The sequence below is a fragment of the Notechis scutatus genome, chromosome 3 (assembly GCF_049901735.1).
Source record: "Notechis scutatus isolate UNSWTSFEM ecotype Mainland chromosome 3, rNotScu1.2, whole genome shotgun sequence".
Lineage (NCBI taxonomy): Eukaryota > Metazoa > Chordata > Lepidosauria > Squamata > Elapidae > Notechis > Notechis scutatus.
Window position 1 is genome coordinate 33,273,449 of NC_142011.1, and position 13,732 is coordinate 33,287,180.

Here is a 13,732-nt window from a genome sequence, read left to right on the forward strand (position 1 = left end):
GGAATACATTGAATAAAACAACATAATAAGATACATATAGCAATAATAATAACAACCCCTTGCAATAAGGAGCGAAACCATGATCCATCAGGAAGCCAGGACCACAGACTGTCCCAGAATGATGCATTAAACCCATCAGCTCCAGATTGATGCTGAGCAATACGATCTTCCATGTCCTGAACAGTCTTTGTAATGTTTGGCTCATAATTATGTATAAAAACACAACAATGTGAATGAATTAAAGCACAAACTCCTCCTTGAGCAGCTAACATAATATCTAAAGCATATCGATTTTGCAAAGTAACTGTACGAATTTCAGACATTTCTACATTAATCATCTTAATATTCTTTATAGTATCATTAAACATAGCAACAGTAAAATTATTTAAAATATGAATATCTCTATAGTTCATAGCAATTCCCAAAGGCGGGATAAGACCTCGAGAAATTTGTGTCCATAGATTACCTCCCATGGTTAGGATCTGGAATTGCTCTGTTGTAGCACAAGACAACTGTTTTCTCCAGGTTGCATTCTTTATTAAATCTTTTTCCTCAAAAGGCACTCCATGCAATGTTAGTCCTTCTCCCACTCTCCCAGGAAGGTGCATACACAACCAACAATTGGTGATGTTCAAGTTTTTGGCAGTTGTGCGCAAATCTTTAATGTAATTATTATCTGTCCACAAATCATCGCCCAAATCTCCGGCACGCTGAACATGCTGTCGCTGCTCTCTCCGCACCCGAGCAGCCCAGGACAGATTAGGCAGAATCAACAGGATCAGGAACCACAGATACACCATCCTGCTCCTCCGAAACTTCCTTCACAGGTGCCTGCGAATGATCAGGCCGAACACACCGACCAGGAACCCAACGAATTTGACCAAGATGTTCAACTGCTGCATAACCACGTCCCCACGTTATCAGCTCAGCAGGAACCCATGCCGGATCCGGAAGGAACCGCACCAACACCCGAGGTCTCACCGCATCTGTAGAAGGAGAAGAAAAATGCCTGCTGGCCGCGCTGGGGGTTACCAGACAAATTTAAAAATTTAAAGTATACAAAGCTAGATTTAATTGATCTTGAATCGCCGGAAGCCCCAGGAGCTTCCCTCCTTTTTTATTTAATTTAGTCAACATGGTCTTGAGCGTAGCATGTGAGCAACAAAACACACATTCACACGCTGCTCCAAACATCCTTGTAACAGCAAAAGCAATCTTAAAATATCAGGTGATATTCCAGGAGACAAATAAGAACCTGCTACAAAGGGTAACAAATTATACACATACAATGAATCCACTATTAAATTAAAATCCTGATTGTGAAAATTTTGAAAAGCCAAAACTACAGCAGCAAGTTCTGCCTGCTGGGCAGACTTCTGCTCTGAAGTCACTTTTGTATGCCAAATTCCAGATTTATCTTTCCAAACACAAGCACCAAAAACTTTCCCTCCATCAGTAAAAACTGTAGGAGCATCTGATATGCCCAATGGTATCCTTTCTTACATTTTGGGCACACTGATTTAGGACGAACACCCTGTCCCATTGATCTCTTATTCTGCTGACTTTGACCTCCTCCAGGAGCCCGACATTGCGCTTTAAAATGTCCAGGCTTCCCACAATTGAAACAATTCCCCTTTTGAGCATGTCCTGTTTGTAAAGCCAGAGCTAAAGTTTCCATGTTAAAAGACTGACTCCCAACCTTCCTACATGCATTAATCAAATCTGCGATTTCTCGCTCTCCACTTGCTACCAGTGGATTTAAAATCTTTTTGCAATCTGTGTTAGCTTGTTCTACTGCTAACTTAAAAAGCAACTCTTTCTGGGCGAATTGATTATCAATTTGTCTTTCAATAGCCAATTTCAATCTGCTAATGAAATTTTCATAGGGTTCATTGTTCCCTTGTTTGATGTTAGTAAAGGTCTTCTCACCACCTTCGCCGTCAGGGAGAGACCCTATGGCTTGAAAAATTATTTGTGGGAGAAGAATGAACCCTTCCTCAGGCATACCATCTCTCTGTTGTTCCACTGTTGTAAAATTACCAGCTCCGTAAAGCTGATCTGGGGTAACATTTGCTGTTCCCCTCTGGACTGCCAGCTGTCTCCATTTCTGATCTAACACCAAATATTGAGCTGGAGTTAAAATCATATTCAACAGAGCTTTCCAGTCAGCCGGAATCATTTTATTTCCATAACCAACTGCTTCTAACAATGCCTGAGTATATGGCGTTCTAACACCATATTCTTTTGCTGCTTGCTTAACTTCCCTCAAAATTCTGAGCTGTAAAGGCTTCCACTCCCGCTGCGGATTTAATGCAGCATCCATGACAATTTCCACTGGATTAAGTTGAACTTCTACTCCAAACTCCACCAAATCATCTCCTGATAATTCCCCTCTATTCTTTGCTTCTTGAATAGCTGCAGTAACTGCATCCACCTGAACCCTTAAAGGTAAACTCTTATCTTCTGACAAAGTATTGCTAGCGCCAGACAGTCCCCCAGATTTATCTGGAGGTGCCGTCGGCGGCAACAAACGTACCGCATGGTAAAGCGGCAAACCTTCTTCGGGGGGTGATAGGAGCGGTTGTTCATAAGTAGCTAATGCATCCATTATCACCCTCCAGGTTAACAAAATTGAAGAAGGGGCACGAGGTTCCTCGTGCAAAAATTTCCCTATCTTTTTCCAGGACTCTACTTTAATACTACCTCCCTCCGGATATGACTTAATATTTTTCCAAACATACTGTAGTAAGTCCTCAATTTCTTTCTTTCCTACAGCACAACCCCTACTGCCAATTCCAAACCCAAAACTATTCCCAATGATCCCTCTCAATTCCCTGATGTGCTCTTTCTGAGCCTTCGAGAGATCTCCCCCATACTCACGAAAAGAATCTATCTTCGTCCAGCGAAGAAGATGAGGGCCCAGTCGACGTCCGCGACGATGAGTATAGGATGCGGGAAACGTATAGCCTTCCAAGCTATCACGTCGGGGTCACCATTTATGGTGGTTTGACATTGAAATGAGACACAGGGAACTGTCTCTGAGAAAAATGCCAACCCTGAGAGAACTCAGGTAGCAGTATTTATTGAGAAAAAACACAAGCAAAAATACAGTATGCATATTCAGAAAACAATGACCTCAACAGGAGATTACTTCACCAGCATGAGAACACACAATCTTGGAAAGTCCCAGATGTTACCTTGCTAGGATGAGATCATACAGCCACAGAAAGTCTCATGGGAAAGTTTGGAAAGTCCCATGAGAAAGCACAACTGTGTATCTTGTACCTTGAACTTTCACCCATTTTCCTATTCCTTCTAAACTGGCAGAATCAAAACAGAATGAGGCACTCTGAGCAAAGATACTCCTACCCCCACCAAGAATGCCCACATCTTCCTAGACTTACTGCTAGTTATACAAAGGCCTTACAGAAAATGATAAAATGATCAATAGGTTATATTACCACAGTCCACTACAAAGGTTAGTCTAATATATTTGAGGAACATTCTCATAAGTCAGCACTGATCTAGTCTTGGAAGCAAACAGATAGCTATACTGTCTCTAGTGACTTTGTAGGACAATTGCCCTAACCAAGAGGTTGAATTCTGCACTTGCTAAAGTCTCTGAACAGGTTTCAAAGGCAACCCCATAAAAACTGAATTATATTAGTTCAAACATGGGATTATTAAGACAAGGATCACTCGATCCAGAAAAAAAATCAAAGACTTTTAGTTACTGTGACACGTGGGTCTTCAGTTACAAAATTCATTGCTTGGAGTTATTCCTTAATCCATCAGCTGCTGTGAAGGAGTTCAGAATTATCTAGAACTACCTGTCTTCCTAATTCATAAGATGGAATTCCCTCTCAACAACATTTCAGTCTTGTTAGGATTCAGTCATAGTTTTATTGGTTCTCATCCAGCCATTACTCTCCTGGAACTTATCCTGCATGGCCTCGTATGCCTATTGATGATACCTTGGTTAAATCTCAGAATGTTTTCTCCCAATGGCTTTATATGGATATTAAAGATTATAGGGGACAACATGGAATCCTATAGCAGGCAAAGGATTAGAATACTATGTGGCAAGAATATTTTCTTCAGGTAATTTGTTGAACTTTCCCTTTAAAAAATAACTAATTTACTTAATTGAGCATTTGTCTGTCTTCTGCTGTGTTTTTCTGACAATGTGAAAGTGCACACAATGCAGTTTACTTCTCATCTACCTTAATGCTAAGATTTGCCAAGTTATTAGTCACAGAGTATTTCATCTTGCCTTACTCTGTTTTCTAGGGGGAACCGGACTTCTGTGGCGGGCACCAATAAGAGTCAAGTGTTAATGAAGGAACTACAGGATCTTCAAGCAGCAGAACAGCATCTGGACAACCTTATCCAGATGTGTACTACTCAATTCAAGATCCTTACTGAGGAACCTGAAAACAAGCAATATCCTTCTCTTCAAGATGAATGGGGATTGGATGGCTTTATCCAACCATAGAGCACAAAATAGGTTCATAGGAGCAAATCTTCTGCAGTAACCAGTAGCAGTAAAGTACCATATTCCAAACAGGCAGCTGCACTCCCGACATTCCTGGATTGGGTGTTGGTACTTTAATTTGTACTTCCACACCCTGTGAGTTAATGGAAAATCCCTACCTGGTTGTTGGCTAAGGCTCTGAATTGTCAGTGAGGTGTGGAGGTGTACATGTGTGTATAATATCTCAGAAAAAAAGCAAAAGAAGGGTGGTGGTGCATCTGTCAGATGTTTTTTGTTGATTTTTGCCTGGCAGTTCTGTAGCTGAACCTGTTCCTGATAATGAAATCTGCAATCCACCCTTTCTGGTAAATGAACAGTCTTAACATATGCATGTGAGAGAAAACTTCAGCTATCCTCCCTCCCCACCCCACCCCCCATTTCCCCCCCTTGCAATAACATTCCAATAAAACAGGTTTGCAAGTTGCATATTGCAGGTAAGATATATGTGGTAAAGCCTTAAGTGTACTGAATGAAATTGGTTAGATTAATCTCTTCGACACCTCACTTGCACAGGATTAAACTAATGAGAATGCTCATAATTTTGAATAATTGAAATCAATTTTCTGACACTCTGCAAACTTGTGGGGAATTTCACAGATCTCAGAAATTGCAAGTCAGAAGACTGAGAATAACAGTTAGCAAGGAACTGTTTTCCAACTAAAAGTGTGTGTCCTGAACAGATTGTTTATTACATGGAGGGAAATAATTAAAATAATTAAAATTTGAAATAGACTGGCATCCAAATATTAAAAAGAAAGAAATAGAAACAGGCATATAGACATGGTTATGTTGAATAAGATTAACTCTTCATGGCCAGATTAATTGCATCCTGAAATTACGGAAATTAGTCTAAAGCTATTGTAACCCTGAATGGTGGTTAAACGACTGTTTATAAATCAAGGACTTCTTGTATGCCTCTTTCCCAATAAGTAATGATTTGGGCCTGACAGTTGTATATTGCTATTCTAGTTTTGTATCTTGACACATATCTTGTGATATTTCTGACAAAACTTGACTGACCATACTTCAGCTTATGTGACTTGCCAAGATCTACGCAACATTGCAGACCCCTCAGAGCAGCTGGTGATGGTGATCAAAGCTCCCCCTGAGACACAGATGCAAGTCTCTGATCCTGCAGAGGTAACCTCCCTACTTCTAAGAATTACAGGGGCCATTTGGGGCCTCTCATAGAATACTTACATGCTTAATTTTCAGAATCCAAATCCTTCTTACTATGTTTATCCTTTCCATTCCTCATTAGGTAGGAACGATTTATACAAGTCCATTTAAGTGTAGTATATCTTGAAACAGTATCATGAAATCTTGCCACCAGTATGATAGATCCAGGGAAGCTTAGTTTTTAAATGCAAGATTCTGTATATGTGATTGCTGATCTCTTCATTCATTCATCCATTCATCCAATTTCTATAGCTGCCCAGCTCAACCACTCTTTGACATATTGAACTCAGTCTCTTTGAATATAGTTTTAGCTGTATGTCATTGGGTCACATACACTCTGCAATATTTTACAATAATCAGCTGGCACAAAGTGTTATAGCCTAGGTTAGTTAAATGGTGGATAAACATGAAATCCTATCCAATTACTGTGCTGTCCTGTAAGAAAATGTCCTTTTGTAGGACATACCATCTGAACCAATGTTTTGTGCCTAATCTAACCAAATATAACTGGTGAGCTCAGGGGAGAGGTTTGTTGATATAGTGAGGAAAGTTTGGGGCATGTGAAATAAGAGGTTATACATCTTGGATTTAATAGAATAAGTTACTCTCTGTTTGGAGCCACGAATGATGCACAGAATAAAGGCTTTTGCAGCTCTTTATTACTAAGCAGTTATCGTCTAGGTAGATGCAGTGCCTTGTTAACTCATGAATAGCAATGTTAAACCGAGATATAACAAAATAGAATGCTTCAAGTGGAACTTTTCCTTTCTCGTTTTACTATTTTTTATTTAATACATTTTTTTTCTACAAAGTATTAAAACTATGAGGGGACATCATTACAAAATAGAATGTTTTTCACTCAGATATTGAGATGTACTGGGCTTCTCAAAAAAAATTCCTTGCAGAATTTAGGAACTGTGTTGCTATGAGCAATAGTTGTCCCTGGCAGTGAAACAAGGCAAAAGAGTTAGACGTTTCAATTTTTTTTGTCATCTAGTCCCGAAGAGATAAAATTCTGAAGATTTTGTAAAACTGATGTTCCCAAAATGTTCTTCATAGAAAAGAACTACAGAGGCTTACCAGTACCACCTTCACAACAAAAGTTTGTGCGGTCTTCTATATGTCTCCTCAAACGTTCTTTTCTCTCTCTCTGTTAGGCTTTCCAAATTGCTGTGAAAAGTACTCAGGGCCCTGTTGATGTGTTCCTGTGCCCAGAAGAGAGCTCTGGTGTCTGTAGTCCCACCAAGAGTCCATTGAAAGTGGCTTCAGAGGAACCTTCTTCAGAACCTTCACAAACAACACCCTCTGCGCTTCTACACCCTTCTCAGGATACAAGTTTGCCATTGTTGAGTGGAGACCAAGGTATATGAATTGTTGCCTTAAGAATTGGCACCCAAGAGTAACTGAGGCCAGCAAGCCTTTTCAGTCAGATAATTCTGTGTCAAGCTTGTGTTTTGACTATTGTAGCTATGCATTTCCTAAAGTGTGGCCTTTCAGTAGCGAGTGTACATATAACTGGGAAGAACACAAAAGTATACCCATAATTGTTTTATCTACAGTGTTTTCATTTTGTAGACATAATGCATCGTGGTATCTGAATAGTTTTTTTCTGAAGCCTTCATTACCACCCTATCAAGGGGAAAAAATTCTTGATTTCTGTTTCTTTTACTGTTGATAGTCCATCCTAAAATATCATCATTGTCAAATTTAAGGCCAATTGCTGTACCTGTTGTCGTGAGTTTTGTCTTCTTTATATTTGATCTTAGCCCTGTTTCTTCCACTGAACTTAAGTTACATTACTGGAGCTTCCAGATCATTTGCACTTTAGCTGTCAGAGTAGCACAGTTAGATGATTGATGCTTCTTCCAATTTTAAAACCATGCTCATCTTTTTCCAATCCAGCTTTTCTCAGTATATATATTCAGAATGTGGGTTGAATAAATAAGAAGATAGTACAAGTGGTCCTCAACTTATGACCCCAATTGAGCCCAAGTGAAACATTTATTAAGTGGGTTTTGCCCCACTTTATGACCTTTCGTGCCACAGTTGTTAAGTGAATCACTTCAGTTGTTAAGTTAGTAACACAGTTGTTAAGTGAATCTGGCTCCCCCGTTGATTTGCTTGTCGGAAGGTCACAAATGGTGACCACATGACCCCGGGACACTGCAACTGTCATAAATATGAGTCAGTTGCAAAGTGTCTGAATCATGTGATGATCATGTGACCACAGGCATGTTACAACAGTCGTAAGTGTTAAAAATTGTCATGTCCCTTTTTTCAGTGCCATTGTAACTTTGAACGGTCACTAAATGAACTGTTGTAAGTCAGGGACTACCTGCAGTTTGTTTCACTATATTCCATCCAGGCTGGGGCTTTCTGTCCTAACTGTAGGTTTCTCAAAGGATACTGAGATGCATTGGGATTTCTATTTTCCTAAAGATATTCCACAGGTTGCCATGGCCGACACCATCAGAGGCTTTTCTATGAAGTGAAGCACATGTTGACTTCTTGGTACTCTTTAGCTTTCTCAGTTATTCAGCATGCATCTGAAATAATACCTCTTGTTCTCTGTTTGCTTCCTAAACCCGCTTAAATGGCTGGTATCTCCCCTTTCATATCTGGTTCTAATATGCAACTGGACGATCTTCAGCATTATTTGCTAGGATATGAAATTAAGGACATTGTCCAGTAGTTTGTGAACTCTGCTAAGTCTCATTTTTGTTGTTATTGGTATTTAGACTGATCCCTTTCAATCTGTTGTTATTCTCTCATTCTTCAAATTTGCAGGCATAGTTTTGTTCAGGCTGAGATTATACTGCCAAAATTGAGCTGGAAATGACTGTGCTAAGCCTCTGTTAGGCAAAACAAATTCAGCCTTCAAATCTGTCCAACTTTCAGAACAAATAATTTTGCTCGGTAGCAGTTGTAAATGTAAATTACGGCCCTAGTTTGAAGAATCATGGCCATTTTTATCTTTAAGAGAAAGGAACTCCTGTATCAAAATGCCATAAAGGAGGACATTCTATTTTGTCTTTTTATTTCATAGCATTTACAATATACAAAATATACAGAAAGGCTTCCACATCTGATCTTAAATTATGAGCAAGAGCAAGCCAGATTTTCAAATACCCTGGCTCTAAAGCAAATACATCCTTTTGCAATATGTATGCAAGTTGTTGTTAGTCTTGCATTGTTGGTTCTGCACTTCTGTGAATATGACTACTTTGAATCTTTTGGGCAAAGATGTGGAATAAAGGGAGAAGGCATAGAGACAGATGGCATTAGGGGAGAATGATATACAAGTAACCAGATCCAATTTAATGGGATAGAGAAGCATTGAGAAAGGTGACAAAAGCTGTGTTTTTTGCTAACATACTTCTACAAAGGCTCTATCTAGAAAGGCTTGATGGGGAAAAAAGCTACAAATGAGAAAGAAAGGTAGCATTTCTTGGTACATTCCTGTACCAAGTGAATTTCTCTCTCAAGAGTTTTTCTACGAAAAGGTTTTTACATTTTGTTTCAAATTATATATAATGTATTCCTATTTTGTGATAGAGACCACATCAGATATTTTTGTAGTTGCAGCTGAGCCATGAAAATTGTTTATACAATTTTGGAAGAAACATTGTATATTATATATAATTGGAAGATTAAGCAACTTTGTTTTTGTGTACAGAGAAGGTTTTATTTGGGATATTTACTTGGGATTAAAGGCAGGGGTATATCTATTATGATGGCTACTAAGTCTCTCCTTTATCTCTTGGCAGAACCTTTGTTATCTGGAGAGACTACGCTGCCTCTGAAGTATCCCGGGGATGATGTAAACCTCTCACCACTGGCTTCCATGGATGCCTTGCTTCTGCAGGGCAAGGATGACTTCTCAAGTTTTCTGCCCTCTGAATTCATTGCACTTTCACCACCCCAGACTCAGGACTATCATTTTGGGCTCGAGGAGGGTGAAGGCATCAGTGAGCTCTTTGACTGTGACTTTGGAGATTTCACCTCCTTGGGTTACTGAATATCCTCGGGTTGGGGAAAGGGGAGCGCCACCTGGTCAACTCTACCCCACCACAGGCGGGGGGGGGATCTTTTTTGAAGCTGACGTCTGAATACAATTCCAGGGCTAGTTGTCATCTTCAGGGCCAGTGTGCTGTAAATCAGAGGCCAGGGAAGGAAAATGGCAGGGTGTGGTCTGGCATCAGTGACAGTGGGAGCACTCAGCTCCTGGAATGGCTGCCTTTTGCTGGCCCTCTCCCTGTAATTGAGGGAGATGGCTGTGAAGCTAATTGCTGCTGTGAATGTTGCAAGCTTGTTTTTGTGACCTGATTGAAAGAAAGCAGGCATCACCTCAAGCCTGCTGTGCCCAGGCCCAGAGTAGTAATAATACTTAGGAATACGTGAGTAGGGTCACCTTGATTCTCTGGTGCCATGTTTGGAATCTATAGGGATAGCTTTAGAGATGCTGTTGCAGCAGCCTAGTTATTCTTGTTGAACCACTCCTTTCCCTGAATTTCACTTTAGACAATACTTGGCTGTGGGCAGGCCCCTTTTTTATCAGGTGCTTAATTTTCTATGTTGTGAGCAATTTCTCAATCTTGGCTTAGAAGAACATGATGGTCAGAAGCTGTCTTTAGAAGAGGGGGCCCCTCCATTCCTTTCTCTGCAAACTGTTTAGGTTGTGTGGCAGAAGCACTGAGCACATTATTTTGAGGGACACCTTTCTGCCAGGCAGCGGTGGGAGAAGGTGACCAGAACGGTACTTCTCAGAACAGTCATTGATCTGAGACGGACTCTTGCAGTCCATCTCTACTTGGTTGGCTGGCATTTTTACCTTTATCTAGGACTGGGAAAATTCTGTATGCTGGCAAATGATAAACCAGAGATTTGCAACTCAGTATCAAAGAATGGTCAAGTAGAAGAAAGAAAACCAACTGGATAGGATGGATGATATAATGGGAGCCTTTTGTTAAACATGCTGCTCAAACTAGTGAAAAGCTAATGGGTAATTGGATGCGTTAGAAAAATGGGTGAACTTTTTTTTTTTTTTGCTCTTTTTAAAAAAATGTTCTGGTTGAAAAGGAGAAACTGGCTTTCAAAAATGAGGCACCAAGAATGGTGGGGTGAATTGTTTCTGGATGCCGATGCAAACGTATTTTTTTTCCTCGTTAGCCTCACCATAAAGCTTTAAAGATTATTTATTTATTTTGGGTGTTCCTCACCTCCCACTATGGATATTATTTTGTGGAAAGTCTATTCCCTGGTAGAATATCTATATATCTTATCTGGGGATGGGATGGGTTTTTATTATGGTGATTTTTTTTTTTTTCATAGTGAGGTGCTCAGTCTGCTCAGCTGTCTTTAGGTTTAGAGCAGACAGCCAACAATGCAGAGGGGACACTGCTTGTCTTAGGAAATGAAGTTACTGGAACGTTTTGCTTCAGCAGGAGGAAAGGGAGGATTGCTAGCTATTTTCCATAATAGTAAGGGAGGTTAACCCTACACAGTATTGTCAGACAGCAAGCAACCAATGCCTTTGTTTACCCCTTTCCTGTAAAGTGAAGGGAAAACACAGACTTTTCTCATTATCCCAATCCCTATGCTAAGCATAAGATGCATCCAGAAATCATGGATTCATGTTATTTATTTATTATTTATGTGGCTCCATCCAGTGTTCCTGGAAGATAAAGGATAGTGTCAGAGGAATATGGGTGCATGAACTCAACATGTCCAGGTATGTAGAAAGAGACTCTTTAGGTATCTGATTAGAATTGCTGATCTAGCAAGTGATAGCAGAGAACCTGGGAACAAGTACGTTGTGGTCAAAGAGCCTCGAATAGTGAAGAGATCCAATGTCTCATCAATATGTTGAGAGAGTATGACTGGTCAAGACAAGTGAATTGAAATGCTATTTATTCATAGAGGATGGACAACAGGTTCATCTTGTAGAGCAGTATTTCTGAACTTCAATAATTTTAAGGTGTGCAAATTTCAGTTCCCAGAATTCCTCAGCCATTGTGCTGGGAATTGAAGTCCACGCATCTTAAAGTTGCTGAGGTTGAGAAACACTACTGTAGAGAAATATTTTGGTATGTTGAAAGGGAGGGTGGGGGAGGGAAACACACACTGGTAGGATAAGAGTTTGTGGAAGGATTTATCCATTTTGGTTTATCCATTTTGAGAAGTAGCTTTAGTTGAAGGAATGGGGCTTTAGCAGCAGGTATGAATGCCATCAGCTTGACTAGGAGTTGTTCCTAGTGCATCACAAAGCAGTAATTGGTGCTGTCCCTGAGGTGCCTTCTTAGTCCTTTTAAGTATTATTTACTGGAACTCACCAAAGTGTGCTCCTACATGTTAGGAGTGTATTTTGCTTTATGGAAAGGTAACCATGACTCAGTGTGTGGCTTTGTGTATTTGTGTTCTTAACAGATGAGAGAACTACTAATGTAAAGCATTGTGACACCCAGTCCCAAATAATTTAAATTTCACTGGAGCTTTTTTTTTGGACAAGACTGATCAAAAGCATCTCTTAACTGGGTCTTCTTCAGGCAACACATATAAATATGCTTCCTCAAATCAAAATTCATCAGGCGGTTGTATAAACATAGATACACAATATGATTCCCATCCTCTCTTCTCACCTTTCAACTCTTTCTCAGGTTGCCAGTTCCTAAAGCTGAATCAAGTTAAAAATTATCCCTGTGTTGCTAGGCTCTACATAAGGAGAAACAGCTAACTCTCCAAACATTGCATTTTCCAAGTTGGACATTTGCAACTAATCTGTTCTCAAGAAACTTAATGCTGTGTTCTTGTAGACTGCACTACTTCAGAATAATAACTGGCAAAACATGTTCTCTGTAGCCAAGGTACACCTTATTTCTTGTTTCAGATACAAACAGGAGAACAATTTGATCATATTCACATTAATTACTGATCTCTAAGTGAGCCTTATCTGGATGCCTTCTGGATTTCCTATAATATTAAATGTTAGCCAAGTTGGCTGGGGCTGATGGCAGTTTTAATTCAATTCATCTAGGCACCAGGGTTACAAATCTGGATTGCATTTCTGTACATAGGTAATCTTAACTTTCTGAAACGTTTATCTTTTTGTAATGTGGATATCTCCCTCAGTAGTTGCAGCAAACAGAGACAATCTGTTCCAAAGGATTCATTGATAGATTTATACCTTTTGATATATTCATACTGAGCACATCTTGCTTTCACAAGGGAAGACCAGTACTGCTTTGGCTAGCCTCTTTCTGATGCAACTCATACAAAAGTCACTGTATTGTGCCAGATATTTTTTCTCTTTAGTTACCTAGTGCAGAGGACCAGCCCTCTCTCTTCTCTCCCCCCCCCCCCCAGGAAAAAAAAGGCTAGTTGCTGGAATATAAGGGAACAGATTCTTTAAAGATTGTGTTGATATTTGCCTACTGGAGTATTCTAATACTTTCCTGAATTGATGTTCCATTCTTACTGGTTGGGAACAAAAATAATAATGCTATAATGCCAGGGCCCAGTTTTTGGATATGTCAAAGCAATAAACCATGTTATATTCTTTACATTTTAGATAATTCTTGAATGCATTTTCTTTTTGATAGTTACCTAGAATGTAAGGAGTACAGCATAATTACCTGTGGTAGAATGACAAACATGCCATAATTATTACTAAAATGTTGTCCTACAAAAGTCCCTGAAGAGACTTCAACAAAATGCAGTATTCTGTATGGTTCAATAAGCTGAACAGTAGTTCTATAAAAACAAGTCAGGATTTGAACCCTGTTCTGCTGCCTGCTTGGGATTGGAGGGGGGAGAGAATTATGCATGACTGCATAACAATTTCTTATAGACCTCTCAAGTTTCCCCCAATTCAACAGATAAGATGGCCGCTATGTTCCCTGATAATCTCAATTTTCACTTGTACATTAAAATGCTGTTTAATGTTTTCATCCTTCAACTTCAGCATCACCTGCAACAGAAAGTTATTCCATAAGTTTTCAAGTCATGATCTTCACATCTCAT

General features: G+C 39.7%; 1 protein-coding gene across 1 annotated transcript in view; it reads left to right on the plus strand.

The window, feature by feature from the left end:
• E2F1 (E2F transcription factor 1) overlaps nucleotides 1–13,272 on the plus strand; it is a 29,544-nt gene extending 16,272 nt beyond the window's left edge. Inside the window, exons 4-7 of the mRNA XM_026681690.2 lie at nucleotides 4,291–4,443; nucleotides 5,560–5,674; nucleotides 6,871–7,075; nucleotides 9,481–13,272. Coding sequence (XP_026537475.1) covers nucleotides 4,291–4,443; nucleotides 5,560–5,674; nucleotides 6,871–7,075; nucleotides 9,481–9,731 — 724 coding nt within the window. The 3' untranslated portion in view covers nucleotides 9,732–13,272. The remainder of the gene's footprint in view (nucleotides 1–4,290; nucleotides 4,444–5,559; nucleotides 5,675–6,870; nucleotides 7,076–9,480) is intronic.
• Nucleotides 13,273–13,732: the final 460 nt, after the last annotated feature.